This window comes from Tribolium castaneum, chromosome 7 (assembly GCF_031307605.1).
Source record: "Tribolium castaneum strain GA2 chromosome 7, icTriCast1.1, whole genome shotgun sequence".
NCBI lineage: Eukaryota > Metazoa > Arthropoda > Insecta > Coleoptera > Tenebrionidae > Tribolium > Tribolium castaneum.
The window spans coordinates 876,047-895,311 of NC_087400.1; the positions used below are offsets into that span (position 1 = coordinate 876,047).

The 19,265-nt window shown below is 33.5% G+C and overlaps 2 protein-coding genes across 6 annotated transcripts in view; both read left to right on the plus strand.

The window, feature by feature from the left end:
- Positions 1-8,007, plus strand: part of LOC100141873 (GRAM domain-containing protein 2B) — a 79,581-nt gene extending 71,574 nt beyond the window's left edge. For all 5 annotated transcript variants that reach the window (XM_015984147.2, XM_015984148.2, XM_008200708.3 and 2 more), the window contains 5 exons: positions 1,529-1,707; positions 1,763-1,866; positions 3,185-3,388; positions 3,444-3,899; positions 7,245-8,007. In XM_015984147.2, coding sequence (XP_015839633.2) covers positions 1,529-1,707; positions 1,763-1,866; positions 3,185-3,388; positions 3,444-3,899; positions 7,245-7,331 — 1,030 coding nt within the window. In that variant the 3' untranslated portion in view covers positions 7,332-8,007. The remainder of the gene's footprint in view (positions 1-1,528; positions 1,708-1,762; positions 1,867-3,184; positions 3,389-3,443; positions 3,900-7,244) is intronic.
- Positions 8,008-8,207: 200 nt separating this feature from the next.
- Positions 8,208-19,265, plus strand: part of Cp190 (Centrosomal protein 190kD) — a 103,024-nt gene continuing 91,966 nt past the window's right edge. The window contains exons 1-2 of the mRNA XM_064358038.1: positions 8,208-8,357; positions 8,498-8,975. Coding sequence (XP_064214108.1) covers positions 8,516-8,975 — 460 coding nt within the window. The 5' untranslated portion in view covers positions 8,208-8,357; positions 8,498-8,515. The remainder of the gene's footprint in view (positions 8,358-8,497; positions 8,976-19,265) is intronic.

Here is a 19,265-nt window from a genome sequence, read left to right on the forward strand (position 1 = left end):
AAAATACAGGCAGATAGAGCATCAAATTCTCAATAATCGGAGATAAAAATAGTGCAAAAATTATATCTTAAACTATATTTAAAAAAATTTCAAAGTTTTACCAATTTGCACTCTGCCCCATATTTTTCAAAACGCTGCGAATACGGTTACAGATACAAGAAAAATGTTCAGAGGAAAGTTGTAGAGAATTAAATTTCCTTTAAAAAAGTCCGCGAGACCATATCCCTATCTTCAACCATTTAGGCCCCAAAGTCATTCAAAGACGCTCAAGTGTCGGATTTCCTTCATTTTGCCGGTGGTCAAGTATTGGAAACTGAATTTATACCCAAACCGTTGAAGATAGACATATCGTGTCGCGGACTTTTTTGTAGAAAATTTAATTCTCTACAACCTCGTTCCTTTCGCTTTTTTGTATCTTTAACCGTATTCGCTGCGTTTGCAAAAAAAACGCAATAATACTAAGCGATAATTTTTGGGCACCGTCGCCTATTTATTAAAACGCTGCGAATACGATTGAAGATACAAAAAAATTGTAAGGAACAAAGTTGTAGAGAATTAAATTTGCTACAAAAAAGTCCGCGACACCATATTTCTATCTTCAACGGTTTGGCTATAAATTCACTTTCCCATACTTGACCACCGGCAAAATGGTGGAAATCCGTCGCTTGAGCATCTTTGAACGCCTTTAAAACCTAAACGGTTGAAGATAAAGATATGGTCTCGCTGACTTTTTTAAAGGAAATTTAATTCTCTACAACTTTCTTCTGAACGTTTTTCTCGTATCTTTAACCGTATTCGCAGCGTTTTGAAAAATACGGGACAAAGCGCAAATTTTAAATCTTAAATAATTTTTTTCACATGTTTCTTATGAAAATTTAGTTGTTAGTTTTTCTGAGTCTGTTGAGAATGCAAAGCTCAACATTTCTGCATTTTTCGAAGTAATTAGTAAACTGCTTGAATTTCAATTAATTTAAAACGATTTGACACCGAGACGGTATAACGCTCCCGACCTTACCCTACATTTGAATGATTAAATGAGTGGTTTTATCGTAAAAAATTAATTATTTAAGTTTTTACAATTTTTTCCGTCTTGTAAGGTCGTGTGCACAACTGCTTATCTTATTTTAATGTTACGTTAAAATTAAACTTGTGCGACCTCAAAAAGAGGTTGATGACACGTCCACTTCCTCTCCTGAGAAAAAAAATAGTTCACATTGGCTAACTCTAAGGAATCTAACCATGAAATTGCCAATAACGGAAACCAAATAATTGCTTAATTTTCCCAACAAAACGTTGCACTCTTTCTCTGAATATTCATTATTTAGCACATTATTCAATTAGCACCTTTTAATTTTTTTGTGGAAAAAAAATGAATTAGTCGGTGATGTTTCTCTCGTCTTACGCCTCAATTGGCATCGTTCGAGCGGTCGGAAGCCGTTAATTTCGCCATAAACTGGCACATCCTGTATTTTTCTGCGGGTAAATTCCGCCCAAATCCAGATTTGTCAAAATGGTGGTTTGGTTCCAGAGCGTCTTTGAAACACTTATCGACGTCGACGCCGGCCATGACGGCCCAAGCGCAGCTCACCGAACCCCCCAGCCCCAAAACGGCAAAGGAGAACAAAGTGCCTACGACGTCGAAAGCGCGCCAGAAAAAATTCAACAGACACTTTCCGGCTGTTGACGATGACGAGAAAGTCCTAAATCGTGAGTTTCACAACTTGAGGCGGGGAATTTTGGGACATTTTGGCCCTTTTTCCAGATTATTCCTGTGCCCTTATCGGTGATATTCTGCTACAAGGCCACTTGTACATCACCAAAAACTACTTTGCGTTCTATTCCAACGTCTTCGGATACGTGACCAAGGTAACAAAAATACAATAAAACGGAAAAATCACAAAAATCATTATTATCTATTTCTAGTTTTTTATTTTTATATTTTCTATGTTTATTTATTTTTATTCATATTTTTATACTATCTATTTAAATATATTTTATTTAATATTTGATTGGTTCAAAGTGGAGCACGTGAATGAAACTGAAAGCTTTATTAATTTTTAGAAATGTCAAAAATTTGGAAAAAAAATTAATTTGATTTTTTTTCTCTTAATTTAAGCATTTCTGTGTGTAATAACATAAAGTTTTATTTTTTAAATGGGAGTCATAGGCGGCTGTGATATTTTTGAAAAGCTTATTTTTTCTGATTTGATATGTCTATTTGTGTAATACATTAATGTTAATTATTTAAGAAAAAAACAAAACATTTCGCTTTTTCTTCATAGTAGGCCATGAAAAAATTTTGGATTTTTAATTAAAACTATGAAAATTGTATTACCCAACAAGTATTTATAATTTGATGATTTTTTAAACCCTAATTAATTCAAAAACAGCATAATAAATTTTTATTAGATCAAATTTTTGCAATTAATAAAAATTATTTGTTTTTATATTTAAAATGGCAAGCTTACGTTGTCATTCTATTTTCCAATTTTAAACATGAAATGTCGGAAGAAGAAAAATCTTATCAATTGTATGATTGCGTATCAATAAAATTTTATTTTACAAAAAAATGTCAATCCAAACACCAAAATCAAATTCCATCTGCGGTAAAAAAATACACAACATTATCAACGTCACCTCCATTGCACTAAATCATAAAAAAGTGGCATCAAGTGGTAGTGACATATCGTTTGCAATTGTTTGCACATTTTTTATGTAATTAAAATCTGCGACGCTCGTATATTTGTTCAATTGAAAATAACTTTAACTTATTTTTATAATTTCACATTTTTTACTTTAATAACCGTTCACAAAATTTCTAGATTATTCACACCTTTTATGCGAAATAATTTTTCCATGGCCAACTACTTTCACATATTTTAAATATATTTTTTATCAAAAATATATAAAAATATCAAACTATATTTATTTGGTTTTGAGTTCAGAAAAAAATAAGCTTTTCGAAAATGTCATAGCCAACTATGATTCTCATTTAAAAAAATACAACTTTATGTCATTACAGCTAAACGAATGATTTAAAAAAATCGCTGATAACATTATTAAATTCTCTGTAAAAAAGTGCCTGTATAATGTCTTTGTTTCAAATGTGTATCTTTTATAATAAGGAAGATATGAATTTTTTAATACTTCACTAAGAGTCTAAGAGAAAAAATTTTGGTTGCAGCTTCTCATTCCAATGCTGTCCGTGGAGAAAATAACGAAAGAAAAAACCGCAAGGATAATCCCCAACGCTGTTGGAATCGCCACAAGCGAGGACAAGCACGTTTTCGGCAGCCTAATGTCACGTGACAGCACCTACCGTTACATGGTCAAAGTCTGGGAGGTGGCCCAGAACGCCTCTCTCCTCGTCGTCGAGCCGGAAATTGTGGTAGGCCGCCCCCAAGCCCCGCCAACCCCCAACTCACCTCTTGCCCAAATTACAGGAACCTGTAGTGTCGGACAGCGACAGCACGGAGACGCGCGAAGGCGAAAGCGGCCGAGAGTCGCCTCTTCCCACTCCCCGATTTGCTCAGATGGTCCTCAAGGAGCACAAGGACACCGCTGCCACAGGGCCTAAGGTCGAAAACCAACAACGCTCAATGGAACTGCTCTACGCTCTCAAGCAGGCCATCTCGAAATTTGCCAGCCTACCGCGACAGAGCCTAATACTGTTCGCCACCACGTTGCTCCTCATTCTCCTCTTCTTATCGGCTGCTGTGCTACTTTATCGAATTAGTAAAATACAAAGCAAATATTCGTTCAATTTGCATGAGACGATGCTCGCTGCGGGCAGCGAAGACGTCTACAGCAATCTGCTGCAATATCAGACGCACTTGCATTCGAAGTCGGCGGGGGCTGTGCACAACTTCTTAGACACGAATTTAGACCAAATTGCGAAGGTGAGCGAAAAAATGGTAAAATTATTAAAATTTGAACGTTTTTAATCAAGTGGTAAAGGTTAAAAGTTTTTAACAGTTAAACTATTTTACCAGCAATTTTTTGCGTTCCTGACAATTTTTGAAATGATTTTTTTTTTGAATTCGTTTAGTTTTAAGTGTTATGAAAATGAAAATATGCCTAGAGTTTGACAAAAAAAATTACCAACAATTAAACAAACTTTAAAGAAGCACAATTTTTTGGAAACGAATAGGCTTTTTTTATTTAGAAAAATTGCTATTTGTTTGAATGGTAATCCAAATACCATTATGCCATGTTATCAGTCATTGATTAGAGAAGGTTCAGGACAAAGTAAAAAAGAAAGCAGACTTATAGTTTTCGAGAAAATGCAAATAAAAGCAAAAATTAGATCATATACTCAAAAATTCATAACTAAAAAACTATTTGGAATTTGGCGCTTTTCTTGATTCCAATCGATTCCCCGGATCATTTTGCATAGGTATGGATCAAAATAGTTCCACTTTTTAGAATAGTTTAGCCGAAAATGAGAAAATAAAAAGAATTAAAAAAAGTTAACCCCCCCCCTTAGAAATCGGTCAATTTTTAAAGTGTCTCAAAATCAAATAAAACCGATTCTATCTTATAGAGTTTGATGTGCTCTTTTCGATCTAAAAAAGCGTTTTCTCCTAGCTCCTTTAGTTTGGCCGTAATCGGCGTTTGAAAATTGAAAAAAAGTGAAAATGGAAACTTTTTTGCGTTTTTCTCGGAAACTGTAAGACTTAGAACAAAAAACCATCTGATAGCGCTTAATTTTAGCTATTTTTTCGTCTAAACCCGGAGCCGCTCCGGGCAACGGTTCCGGCTACAGAGGCGATCAAAGTTTTTCATTAAAAAAATTCATAAAAAAAAAACTAAAAGTCGTAGAGCCATGCGGTTTGTTCGGTTGAATTCTACGGCTCATTTTACATAATATATCAATTTTTCACAAGAATTAAAAATTTTAAAATTTTTGCCTAAATTTAGGGTAGCCATTTGTCATAGTGAAAAATTTTATTCATTAAAAAAATTTATAACTCGAAAACTAAAAGTCGTAGAGCAATGCGGTTTGTTCCATTGAATTCAGCGGCTCATTTTCTGTATTATATCAACTTTTCACGAGATTTAAAATTTTCAATTTTTTTGCTAAAATTTCCTGAGTGAAAAACACCTTCAAAGAGATGAATAAAATTTTTTTTTTTAAACTCACTCCAGTAAATTTTTATGAACTTCTACATGTCTTAACAACCCACAAAAGTTGTTAAAAGTCCACAAAAAGTCCATATGTTCGATTTTTTGATGTTTGATTTTTTCAATTTTCGTCGCAGTTTTTGTCGATTTTGGGTACCCGGAACTTTTGTCAAGCAATAGCTCCGGAACTATCAGAGATAACCCCATGAAGTGTATTATCGTTGGAAAGCTCTTTAAATTATCTATCTTTTTCAAAAAAAATTATTGTTCTCCGACTAATAGTTTTCGAGCAAATTGGAGACAAATGCAAAAATTGGTAAAATTTTAAAAAATTCATAACTAAAAAACTATTGGGAATTTGGCAATTTTCTCGATGCCAATCGATTCCCCGGATCATTTTGCATAGGTATGGATCAAAATAGTTCCACTTTTTCAAATAGTTTAGCCAGAAATGAGAAAATAAAAAAATTTAAAAAAAAGTTAACACCCCCCCCTTAAAATCGGTCAATTTTTAAATTGTCTCTAAATCAAATAAAACCGATTCTATCTTATAGATTTTGATGTGCGCTTTCCGATCTAAAAAAGCGTTTTCTCCTAACTCTTTTAGTTTGGCCGTAATCGGCGTTTGAAAATTGAAAAATATTTTGCGAGATATCGCCTTGAGTTCTATGCCATTTTGTAGAGTTTTTTATTCCGGTTGTCCTCCATTTTTCCGTTTCTCGATAACTCTAATAGTTTCGGCGTAATTGGCGGTTGAAAATTGAAAAAAAGTGAAAATGGAAACTTTTTTTGCGTTTTTCTCGGAAACTGTAAGACTTAGAGCAACGAACAAAAAAACATCTGATAGCGCTTAATTTTATCTATTTTTTCGACCAAACCCGGAGCCGCTCCGGGCAACGGTTCCGGCTACAGAGGCGATCAAAGTTTTTCATTAAAAAAATTCATAAAAAAAAAACTAAAAATCGTAGAGCAATGCGGTTTGTTCGACTGAATTCCACGGCTCATTTTACATAATGTATCAATTTTTCACAAGAATAAAAAATTTAAAATTTTTTGCCTAAATTTAGGGTAGCCATTTGTCATAGTGAAAAATTTTATTCATTAAAAAAATTCATAACTCGAAAACAAAAAGTCGTAGAGCAATGCGGTTTGTTCCATTGGATTCAGCGGCTCATTTTCTGTATTATACCAACTTTTCACGAGATTTAAAATTTTCAATTTTTTTGCTAAAATTTCCTGAGTAAAACACACTTACCTTCAAAGAGGTGAAAAAAAAAATTTTTTAAACTCACTCCAGTAAATTTTTATGGACTTCTACATGTCTTAACAACCCACAAAAGTTGTTAAAAGTCCACAAAAAGTCCATATGTTCGATTTTTTTATGTTTGATTTTTTCAATTTTTGTCGCAAATTTTGTCGATTTTGGGTACCCGGAACATTTCTCGAGCGATAGCTCCGGAACTATCCGAGATAACCCCATGAAGTGTATTATCGTTGGAAAGCCCTTTTAATGATCTATCATTTGCAAAAAAGATTATTGTTGTCCGACTTATAGTTTTCGAGAAAATGCAAATAAAAGCAAAAATTAGATCATATACTCAAAAATTCATAACTAAAAAACTATCAGGAATTTGGCGCTTTTCTTGATTCCAATCGATTCCCCGGATCATTTTGCATCGGTGTGAATCAAAATAGTTCCACTTTTTAGAATAGTTTAGCCGTAAATGAGAAAATAAAAAAAAATTTAAAAAAAGTTAACACCCCCCCTTAGAAATCGGTCAATTTTTAAAGTGTCTCAAAATCAAATAAAACCGATTATATCTTCTTCTATTCTAGTTTCGTCAAAAAATTCAAATGCCTTCTTGGTGTTGCAATTTTTATGATATTGAGTAATTAAAGTATCGATATTTGTATGTTTTTTTTTATTCTAAAGTTGTAAACATGGTCAAAAAAATTGAAATAAGGGTGAGGTGAACAATGATTATTAGAAAATGAAGAGAATAAAGGAATTATTGTTTCGTAAATAAGAAAATACAAAATAAATTTTTTTTTCATTCACTTTCATTCACTTTTTCAAATGTTTGAAAAACATCAAATAATAATGTTTTTTTTTGTTTCAGGTGAGACAGTCCCTGGAAGCGCTATCGACCCTGTTGATCCCCAACAACAGGCAGAAAGAAGCGAGTTCCAGAGACAGCAGCAGTTAGCCACGTTAATAACAGTGCTAGGAATGTGATCAGTATTCAATCTTTTAAATTTAGATTTAGCAATATTTCACTTAAATATTGTTGCCACCATCCCAGTATCGACACTAGGCCGCGCTGTTTCATCATATTTGCCAAATCTATTATTGCCATAAGGGTAATGGAACTACTCCTATGTATAGTCCGCACGTTTATACTATAAGCTCAATTTGTCACGAGGGGTTTTTGGTGTAATGGACCGATGATTGTAAACTGGGACTTGTTTTTAATAGTTAATTAATTTATCGCCATCTAGTACAAACTTATTTTATAATTCCACTTTAGTTCAACGCGCCCAACACTGTCTAGCAATAATATCAAAGGATTTTTTAAAAAAAAAGATTGGGAACTAATGCTGTGAATTGGTACTGAGCGATTTTCGTAATTTTAGAAACTTCGTAATCCTGATTAGGCAGAAACTTGTTGAAACGTTCATCCTTTATTTCAATGTACAGTTTAATAGGAACGATTTACACTGTTTTTAATTTTACATGTACCTACGATGTTTATATGTTAGGTGTTAATTTATTGCGGTTAGAGTTGTGTTTTGTCAATTGTTTTGTAACATGTTAACATAGAAGAAACCTGTGATATCTTATTTGTTTTGCTTTTATCAATAAATAGTTACAATTTAATACAAGCGCTTTTTTTTGAATCGCCGAGCACCATCTCTCGGCCGCCACCTCGCACCAATCATTGATCGCCTCAGCCGCCAAAACAGATCACACCAAACGGCACAAATAACTAAACCACACCTTAATTGTTACAACAATTGCACTAACTACGAGTTAAACTAATCGTGACGTGGTAATTAACCGCTAAATTGCGGAATTAGCGCCGGTTGAGTGTTAATCAGTGGTTAGATTCAAACGTCCCGCGTGTCACCAACCAACGGCCGCGCCACCTACGAATACAAAGAAGTAGTAGCGTATCGCCAATATGTTTATGCGTCTGTAGAGATGGAGCTAATATTTTCAATATAAGGAAAAGGTCAGTAAATTTGAATTAGAAACATTGCGAGTACCGCGCCCCCAGCCGCCCCCAGGCCCCCTGCCGCCGCCCCAGCCCCCGGAATGCGCCGCTGGCCGAGCTAGCCCAGAGCTGTACTTGTTTTTTCTGCTTGCTTCCAGGGCCGGCTCGGGACTAGTATGAGGTTATATCCGAAGATGGGGGAGAACACCAAGCAAGTCCGGGTGGACAATTGGGGCATTTTTTTCCTGCAGCGGCTGCAAATGTTCTTCAGCAAGACGGACTACTGCGACATGACTCTACAGTTCGAGGGGAACGTGCAGCTGAAAGTGCACCGGCTTGTTATGAACGCCTGCACGGAATACTTCCAGTTTCTGGAGCAGACTTGTGCCCTTGAGGAGAACGTTATCATGATGCCTTCGGATCTGCAAGCCGATGTGATTGTGCCCATTGTTAATTTTATGTACACGGGGATGTTGGAGTTCCACTTGTCGATCTTCGATAGGTTGTATAAAACGGCACAGCTTATGAATATCACCATTTTGACCAAGTTGTTGGATGCACAGAAGCATCCGGTGGCCTCGGCGGTCAAGAGTCTCAAGAAGAAGGCGCCGGACAGCCCCCTGTTCAATGCACAAGGTAAGTCATCTGTTCCAGTTCTTTTGTTTGTTTGACCCATGTTTTGAATTTCCACATTCGTGTATTTCTATGTTTGTATAAGACAATGATTTTAGAATTAAGTTGGTGGCACTGAATTATACACAAAATGAAGACTTGATTATTACAGTATTCATTGTGATCTATGATGATTGTTCTTATAAGTGGAAACGGGATAAACAAGTTATTTATTTATTTTTATTTTTTTAGTTGATAGTTTAAGTTCAAACTGTTTAGAAAATCCTTGCATTGTGCTTTTAAAAACATATTGAAGCAAAACTGAAACCACAAAACCACAGAAAGAAACGCAGGCGCGAAAATTTGAATTTGAAGTTAATTCTTTAAATATCTCGGGAACTAAGCATTGGTCACAATTTTGTCCTATGAGAGAAAAGATGCGTCTTGATGTAAGCTAAACGACGGTCTGGTTGAAACTGTAATTTTCAATAGTCATTTTGCTATCTCATTAAGGAGCCATAAAAGACCTACTCATTTTAGTGTTTTTGTAATGTCCAGTTCAGGCGGTGAAGTTTGAGGGGTCAGTCGATGGGGTTTGCATAAGTTTGAAAAACCCACCCTTAATTTTTTTTCCATTTTTTGTAATTATTTTTTCTAGTTTGGGGGACTGTTTGCAGTGGAGAATAAGTTGGTAGTAGTTTAAAAATTTTCGGTCAATTAGGAATAGAGATATGGGCTTTATTTTTCGAAGGGTTGTTTTTTATGAAAGTGGCTTAATGTGATTTAACTCTCCGTATTTTGTTCTATTTTGTCTGTTGTTGCTGTAATTGTACGACCATGTTGAAAGTCGTCAGAAACGTAAAAAAAACGGAATTTCCGCCCCACCAAAAACTAAGGGTGAGTTTATTTTTGTGTTTGTATGCTGGCTGTGAGGGTCTTATTACGTAATCGTAAAAGTGGGACTTAAAAAAAAAAAAAAAAAAAGGAGAAAGGGGGTGAATTGCATAACATACAGTCTATTCAATATTTATGGATTTCCATATGTCTTAACAACCCACAAAAGTTGTTTTTAGTCCACAAAAAGTCCATATGTTCGATTTTTAGAAGTTTGATTTTTCAATTTTCGTCGCAATTTTTGTCGATTTTGGGTACCCGGAACTTTTGTCAAGCAATAGCTCCGGAACTATCAGAGATAACCCCATGAAGTGTATTATCGTTGGAAAGCTCTTTAAACTATCTATCTTTTTCAAAAAAAATTATTGTTCTCCGACTAATAGTTTTCGAGCAAATTGGAGACAAATGCAAAAATTGGTAAAATTTTAAAAAATTCATAACTAAAAAACTATTGGGAATTTGGCAATTTTCTCGATGCCAATCGATTCCCCGGATCATTTTGCATAGGTATGGATCAAAATAGTTCCACTTTTTCGAATACTTTAGCCAGAAATGAGAAAATAAAAAAAAATAAAAAAAAGTTAACACCCCCCCCTTAAAATCGGTCAATTTTTAAAGTGTCTCTAAATCAAATAAAACCGATTCTATCTTATAGATTTTGATGTGCTCTTTCAGATCTAAAAAAGCGTTTTCTCCTAACTCTTTTAGTTTGGCCGTAATCGGCGTTTGAAAATTGAAAAATTTTTTGCGAGATATCGCCTTGAGTCCTATGCCATTTTGTAGAGTTTTTTATTCCGGTTGTCCTCCATTTTTCTGTTTCTCGATAACTCTAATAGTTTCGCCGTAATTGGCGGTTGAAAATTGAAAAAAAGTGAAAATGGAAACCTTTTTTTGCGTTTTTCTCGGAAACTGTAAGACTTAGAGCAACGAACAAAAAAACATCTGATAGCGCTTAATTTTATCTATTTTTTCGTCCAAACCCGGAGCCGCTCCGGGCAACGGTTCCGGCTACAGAGGCGATCAAAGTTTTTCACTAAAAAAATTCATAAAAAAAAAACTAAAAGTCGTAGAGCATTGCGGTTTGTTCGGTTGAATTCTACGGCTCATTTTACATAATATATCAATTTTTCACAAGAATTAAAAATTAAAAATTTTTTGCCTAAATTTAGGGTAGCCATTTGTCTTAGTGAAAAATTTTATTCATTAAAAAAATTCATAACTCGAAAACTAAAAGTCGTAGAGCAATGCGGTTTGTTCCATTGAATTCAGCGGCTCATTTTCTGTATTATACCAACTTTTCACGAGATTTAAAATTTTCAATTTTTTTGCTAAAATTTCCTGAGTAATACTTACTTACCTTCAAAGAGGTGAAAAAAAAATTTTTTTTAAACTCACTCCAGTAAATTTTTATGGACTTCTACATGTCTTAACAACCCACAAAAGTTGTTTTTAGTCCACAAAAAGTCCATATGTTCGATTTTTAGAAGTTTGATTTTTCAATTTTCGTCGCAATTTTTGTCGATTTTGGGTACCCGGAACTTTTGTCAAGCAATAGCTCCGGAACTATCAGAGATAACCCCATGAAGTGTATTATCGTTGGAAAGCTCTTTAAACTATCTATCTTTTTCAAAAAAAATTATTGTTCTCCGACTAATAGTTTTCGAGCAAATTGGAGACAAATGCAAAAATTGGTAAAATTTTAAAAAATTCATAACTAAAAAACTATTGGGAATTTGGCAATTTTCTCGATGCCAATCGATTCCCCGGATCATTTTGCATAGGTATGGATCAAAATAGTTCCACTTTTTCGAATACTTTAGCCAGAAATGAGAAAATAAAAAAAAATAAAAAAAAGTTAACACCCCCCCCTTAAAATCGGTCAATTTTTAAAGTGTCTCTAAATCAAATAAAACCGATTCTATCTTATAGATTTTGATGTGCTCTTTCAGATCTAAAAAAGCGTTTTCTCCTAACTCTTTTAGTTTGGCCGTAATCGGCGTTTGAAAATTGAAAAATTTTTTGCGAGATATCGCCTTGAGTCCTACGCCATTTTGTAGAGTTTTTTATTCCGGTTGTCCTCCATTTTTCTGTTTCTCGATAACTCTAATAGTTTCGCCGTAATTGGCGGTTGAAAATTGAAAAAAAGTGAAAATGGAAACCTTTTTTTGCGTTTTTCTCGGAAACTGTAAGACTTAGAGCAACGAACAAAAAAACATCTGATAGCGCTTAATTTTATCTATTTTTTCGTCCAAACCCGGAGCCGCTCCGGGCAACGGTTCCGGCTACAGAGGCGATCAAAGTTTTTCACTAAAAAAATTCATAAAAAAAAAACTAAAAGTCGTAGAGCATTGCGGTTTGTTCGGTTGAATTCTACGGCTCATTTTACATAATATATCAATTTTTCACAAGAATTAAAAATTAAAAATTTTTTGCCTAAATTTAGGGTAGCCATTTGTCTTAGTGAAAAATTTTATTCATTAAAAAAATTCATAACTCGAAAACTAAAAGTCGTAGAGCAATGCGGTTTGTTCCATTGAATTCAGCGGCTCATTTTCTGTATTATACCAACTTTTCACGAGATTTAAAATTTTCAATTTTTTTGCTAAAATTTCCTGAGTAATACTTACTTACCTTCAAAGAGGTGAAAAAAAAATTTTTTTTAAACTCACTCCAGTAAATTTTTATGGACTTCTACATGTCTTAACAACCCACAAAAGTTGTTTTTAGTCCACAAAAAGTCCATATGTTCGATTTTTAGAAGTTTGATTTTTCAATTTTCGTCGCAATTTTTGTCGATTTTGGGTACCCGGAACTTTTGTCAAGCAATAGCTCCGGAACTATCAGAGATAACCCCATGAAGTGTATTATCGTTGGAAAGCTCTTTAAATTATCTATCTTTTTCAAAAAAAATTATTGTTCTCCGACTAATAGTTTTCGAGCAAATTGGAGACAAATGCAAAAATTGGTAAAATTTTAAAAAATTCATAACTAAAAAACTATTGGGAATTTGGCAATTTTCTCGATGCCAATCGATTCCCCGGATCATTTTGCATAGGTATGGATCAAAATAGTTCCACTTTTTCGAATACTTTAGCCAGAAATGAGAAAATAAAAAAAAATAAAAAAAAGTTAACACCCCCCCCTTAAAATCGGTCAATTTTTAAAGTGTCTCTAAATCAAATAAAACCGATTCTATCTTATAGATTTTGATGTGCTCTTTCAGATCTAAAAAAGCGTTTTCTCCTAACTCTTTTAGTTTGGCCGTAATCGGCGTTTGAAAATTGAAAAATTTTTTGCGAGATATCGCCTTGAGTCCTATGCCATTTTGTAGAGTTTTTTATTCCGGTTGTCCTCCATTTTTCTGTTTCTCGATAACTCTAATAGTTTCGCCGTAATTGGCGGTTGAAAATTGAAAAAAAGTGAAAATGGAAACCTTTTTTTGCGTTTTTCTCGGAAACTGTAAGACTTAGAGCAACGAACAAAAAAACATCTGATAGCGCTTAATTTTATCTATTTTTTCGTCCAAACCCGGAGCCGCTCCGGGCAACGGTTCCGGCTACAGAGGCGATCAAAGTTTTTCACTAAAAAAATTCATAAAAAAAAAACTAAAAGTCGTAGAGCATTGCGGTTTGTTCGGTTGAATTCTACGGCTCATTTTACATAATATATCAATTTTTCACAAGAATTAAAAATTAAAAATTTTTTGCCTAAATTTAGGGTAGCCATTTGTCTTAGTGAAAAATTTTATTCATTAAAAAAATTCATAACTCGAAAACTAAAAGTCGTAGAGCAATGCGGTTTGTTCCATTGAATTCAGCGGCTCATTTTCTGTATTATACCAACTTTTCACGAGATTTAAAATTTTCAATTTTTTTGCTAAAATTTCCTGAGTAATACTTACTTACCTTCAAAGAGATGAAAAAAAAATTTTTTTTAAACTCACTCCAGTAAATTTTTATGGACTTCTACATGTCTTAACAACCCACAAAAGTTGTTTTTAGTCCACAAAAAGTCCATATGTTCGATTTTTAGAAGTTTGATTTTTCAATTTTCGTCGCAATTTTTGTCGATTTTGGGTACCCGGAACTTTTGTCAAGCAATAGCTCCGGAACTATCAGAGATAACCCCATGAAGTGTATTATCGTTGGAAAGCTCTTTAAATTATCTATCTTTTTCAAAAAAAATTATTGTTCTCCGACTAATAGTTTTCGAGCAAATTGGAGACAAATGCAAAAATTGGTAAAATTTTAAAAAATTCATAACTAAAAAACTATTGGGAATTTGGCAATTTTCTCGATGCCAATCGATTCCCCGGATCATTTTGCATAGGTATGGATCAAAATAGTTCCACTTTTTCGAATACTTTAGCCAGAAATGAGAAAATAAAAAAAAATAAAAAAAAGTTAACACCCCCCCCCTTAAAATCGGTCAATTTTTAAAGTGTCTCTAAATCAAATAAAACCGATTCTATCTTATAGATTTTGATGTGCTCTTTCAGATCTAAAAAAGCGTTTTCTCCTAACTCTTTTAGTTTGGCCGTAATCGGCGTTTGAAAATTGAAAAATTTTTTGCGAGATATCGCCTTGAGTCCTATGCCATTTTGTAGAGTTTTTTATTCCGGTTGTCCTCCATTTTTCTGTTTCTCGATAACTCTAATAGTTTCGCCGTAATTGGCGGTTGAAAATTGAAAAAAAGTGAAAATGGAAACCTTTTTTTGCGTTTTTCTCGGAAACTGTAAGACTTAGAGCAACGAACAAAAAAACATCTGATAGCGCTTAATTTTATCTATTTTTTCGTCCAAACCCGGAGCCGCTCCGGGCAACGGTTCCGGCTACAGAGGCGATCAAAGTTTTTCACTAAAAAAATTCATAAAAAAAAAAACTAAAAGTCGTAGAGCATTGCGGTTTGTTCGGTTGAATTCTACGGCTCATTTTACATAATATATCAATTTTTCACAAGAATTAAAAATTAAAAATTTTTTGCCTAAATTTAGGGTAGCCATTTGTCTTAGTGAAAAATTTTATTCATTAAAAAAATTCATAACTCGAAAACTAAAAGTCGTAGAGCAATGCGGTTTGTTCCATTGAATTCAGCGGCTCATTTTCTGTATTATACCAACTTTTCACGAGATTTAAAATTTTCAATTTTTTTGCTAAAATTTCCTGAGTAATACTTACTTACCTTCAAAGAGGTGAAAAAAAAATTTTTTTTAAACTCACTCCAGTAAATTTTTATGGACTTCTACATGTCTTAACAACCCACAAAAGTTGTTTTTAGTCCACAAAAAGTCCATATGTTCGATTTTTAGAAGTTTGATTTTTCAATTTTCGTCGCAATTTTTGTCGATTTTGGGTACCCGGAACTTTTGTCAAGCAATAGCTCCGGAACTATCAGAGATAACCCCATGAAGTGTATTATCGTTGGAAAGCTCTTTAAATTATCTATCTTTTTCAAAAAAAATTATTGTTCTCCGACTAATAGTTTTCGAGCAAATTGGAGACAAATGCAAAAATTGGTAAAATTTTAAAAAATTCATAACTAAAAAACTATTGGGAATTTGGCAATTTTCTCGATGCCAATCGATTCCCCGGATCATTTTGCATAGGTATGGATCAAAATAGTTCCACTTTTTCGAATACTTTAGCCAGAAATGAGAAAATAAAAAAAAAATAAAAAAAAGTTAACACCCCCCCCCTTAAAATCGGTCAATTTTTAAAGTGTCTCTAAATCAAATAAAACCGATTCTATCTTATAGATTTTGATGTGCTCTTTCAGATCTAAAAAAGCGTTTTCTCCTAACTCTTTTAGTTTGGCCGTAATCGGCGTTTGAAAATTGAAAAATTTTTTGCGAGATATCGCCTTGAGTCCTATGCCATTTTGTAGAGTTTTTTATTCCGGTTGTCCTCCATTTTTCTGTTTCTCGATAACTCTAATAGTTTCGCCGTAATTGGCGGTTGAAAATTGAAAAAAAGTGAAAATGGAAACCTTTTTTTGCGTTTTTCTCGGAAACTGTAAGACTTAGAGCAACGAACAAAAAAACATCTGATAGCGCTTAATTTTATCTATTTTTTCGTCCAAACCCGGAGCCGCTCCGGGCAACGGTTCCGGCTACAGAGGCGATCAAAGTTTTTCACTAAAAAAATTCATAAAAAAAAAACTAAAAGTCGTAGAGCATTGCGGTTTGTTCGGTTGAATTCTACGGCTCATTTTACATAATATATCAATTTTTCACAAGAATTAAAAATTAAAAATTTTTTGCCTAAATTTAGGGTAGCCATTTGTCTTAGTGAAAAATTTTATTCATTAAAAAAATTCATAACTCGAAAACTAAAAGTCGTAGAGCAATGCGGTTTGTTCCATTGAATTCAGCGGCTCATTTTCTGTATTATACCAACTTTTCACGAGATTTAAAATTTTCATTTTTTTTGCTAAAATTTCCTGAGTAATACTTACCTTCAAAGAGGTGAAAAAAAAATTTTTTTTAAACTCACTCCAGTAAATTTTTATGGACTTCTACATGTCTTAACAACCCACAAAAGTTGTTTTTAGTCCACAAAAAGTCCATATGTTCGATTTTTAGAAGTTTGATTTTTCAATTTTCGTCGCAATTTTTGTCGATTTTGGGTACCCGGAACTTTTGTCAAGCAATAGCTCCGGAACTATCAGAGATAACCCCATGAAGTGTATTATCGTTGGAAAGCTCTTTAAATTATCTATCTTTTTCAAAAAAAATTATTGTTCTCCGACTAATAGTTTTCGAGCAAATTGGAGACAAATGCAAAAATTGGTAAAATTTTAAAAAATTCATAACTAAAAAACTATTGGGAATTTGGCAATTTTCTCGATGCCAATCGATTCCCCGGATCATTTTGCATAGGTATGGATCAAAATAGTTCCACTTTTTCGAATACTTTAGCCAGAAATGAGAAAATAAAAAAAAATAAAAAAAAGTTAACACCCCCCCCTTAAAATCGGTCAATTTTTAAAGTGTCTCTAAATCAAATAAAACCGATTCTATCTTATAGATTTTGATGTGCTCTTTCAGATCTAAAAAAGCGTTTTCTCCTAACTCTTTTAGTTTGGCCGTAATCGGCGTTTGAAAATTGAAAAATTTTTTGCGAGATATCGCCTTGAGTCCTATGCCATTTTGTAGAGTTTTTTATTCCGGTTGTCCTCCATTTTTCTGTTTCTCGATAACTCTAATAGTTTCGCCGTAATTGGCGGTTGAAAATTGAAAAAAAGTGAAAATGGAAACCTTTTTTTGCGTTTTTCTCGGAAACTGTAAGACTTAGAGCAACGAACAAAAAAACATCTGATAGCGCTTAATTTTATCTATTTTTTCGTCCAAACCCGGAGCCGCTCCGGGCAACGGTTCCGGCTACAGAGGCGATCAAAGTTTTTCACTAAAAAAATTCATAAAAAAAAAACTAAAAGTCGTAGAGCATTGCGGTTTGTTCGGTTGAATTCTACGGCTCATTTTACATAATATATCAATTTTTCACAAGAATTAAAAATTAAAAATTTTTTGCCTAAATTTAGGGTAGCCATTTGTCTTAGTGAAAAATTTTATTCATTAAAAAAATTCATAACTCGAAAACTAAAAGTCGTAGAGCAATGCGGTTTGTTCCATTGAATTCAGCGGCTCATTTTCTGTATTATACCAACTTTTCACGAGATTTAAAATTTTCAATTTTTTTGCTAAAATTTCCTGAGTAATACTTACTTACCTTCAAAGAGGTGAAAAAAAATTTTTTTTAAACTCACTCCAGTAAATTTTTATGGACTTCTACATGTCTTAACAACCCACAAAAGTTGTTTTTAGTCCACAAAAAGTCCATATGTTCGATTTTTAGAAGTTTGATTTTTCAATTTTCGTCGCAATTTTTGTCGATTTTGGGTACCCGGAACTTTTGTCAAGCAATAGCTCCGGAACTATCAGAGATAACCCCATGAAGTGTATTATCGTTGGAAAGCTCTTTAAATTATCTATCTTTTTCAAAAAAAATTATTGTTCTCCGACTAATAGTTTTCGAGCAAATTGGAGACAAATGCAAAAATTGGTAAAATTTTAAAAAATTCATAACTAAAAAACTATTGGGAATTTGGCAATTTTCTCGATGCCAATCGATTCCCCGGATCATTTTGCATAGGTATGGATCAAAATAGTTCCACTTTTTCGAATACTTTAGCCAGAAATGAGAAAATAAAAAAAAAATAAAAAAAAGTTAACACCCCCCCCTTAAAATCGGTCAATTTTTAAAGTGTCTCTAAATCAAATAAAACCGATTCTATCTTATAGATTTTGATGTGCTCTTTCAGATCTAAAAAAGCGTTTTCTCCTAACTCTTTTAGTTTGGCCGTAATCGGCGTTTGAAAATTGAAAAATTTTTTGCGAGATATCGCCTTGAGTCCTATGCCATTTTGTAGAGTTTTTTATTCCGGTTGTCCTCCATTTTTCTGTTTCTCGATAACTCTAATAGTTTCGCCGTAATTGGCGGTTGAAAATTGAAAAAAAGTGAAAATGGAAACCTTTTTTTGCGTTTTTCTCGGAAACTGTAAGACTTAGAGCAACGAACAAAAAAACATCTGATAGCGCTTAATTTTATCTATTTTTTCGTCCAAACCCGGAGCCGCTCCGGGCAACGGTTCCGGCTACAGAGGCGATCAAAGTTTTTCACTAAAAAAATTCATAAAAAAAAAACTAAAAGTCGTAGAGCATTGCGGTTTGTTCGGTTGAATTCTACGGCTCATTTTACATAATATATCAATTTTTCACAAGAATTAAAAATTAAAAATTTTTTGCCTAAATTTAGGGTAGCCATTTGTCTTAGTGAAAAATTTTATTCATTAAAAAAATTCATAACTCGAAAACTAAAAGTCGTAGAGCAATGCGGTTTGTTCCATTGAATTCAGCGGCTCATTTTCTGTATTATACCAACTTTTCACGAGATTTAAAATTTTCAATTTTTTTGCTAAAATTTCCTGAGTAATACTTACTTACCTTCAAAGAGATGAAAAAAAAATTTTTTTTAAACTCACTCCAGTAAATTTTTATGGACTTCTACATGTCTTAACAACCCACAAAAGTTGTTTTTAGTCCACAAAAAGTCCATATGTTCGATTTTTAGAAGTTTGATTTTTCAATTTTCGTCGCAATTTTTGTCGATTTTGGGTACCCGGAACTTTTGTCAAGCAATAGCTCCGGAACTATCAGAGATAACCCCATGAAGTGTATTATCGTTGGAAAGCTCTTTAAATTATCTATCTTTTTCAAAAAAAATTATTGTTCTCCGACTAATAGTTTTCGAGCAAATTGGAGACAAATGCAAAAATTGGTAAAATTTTAAAAAATTCATAACTAAAAAACTATTGGGAATTTGGCAATTTTCTCGATGCCAATCGATTCCCCGGATCATTTTG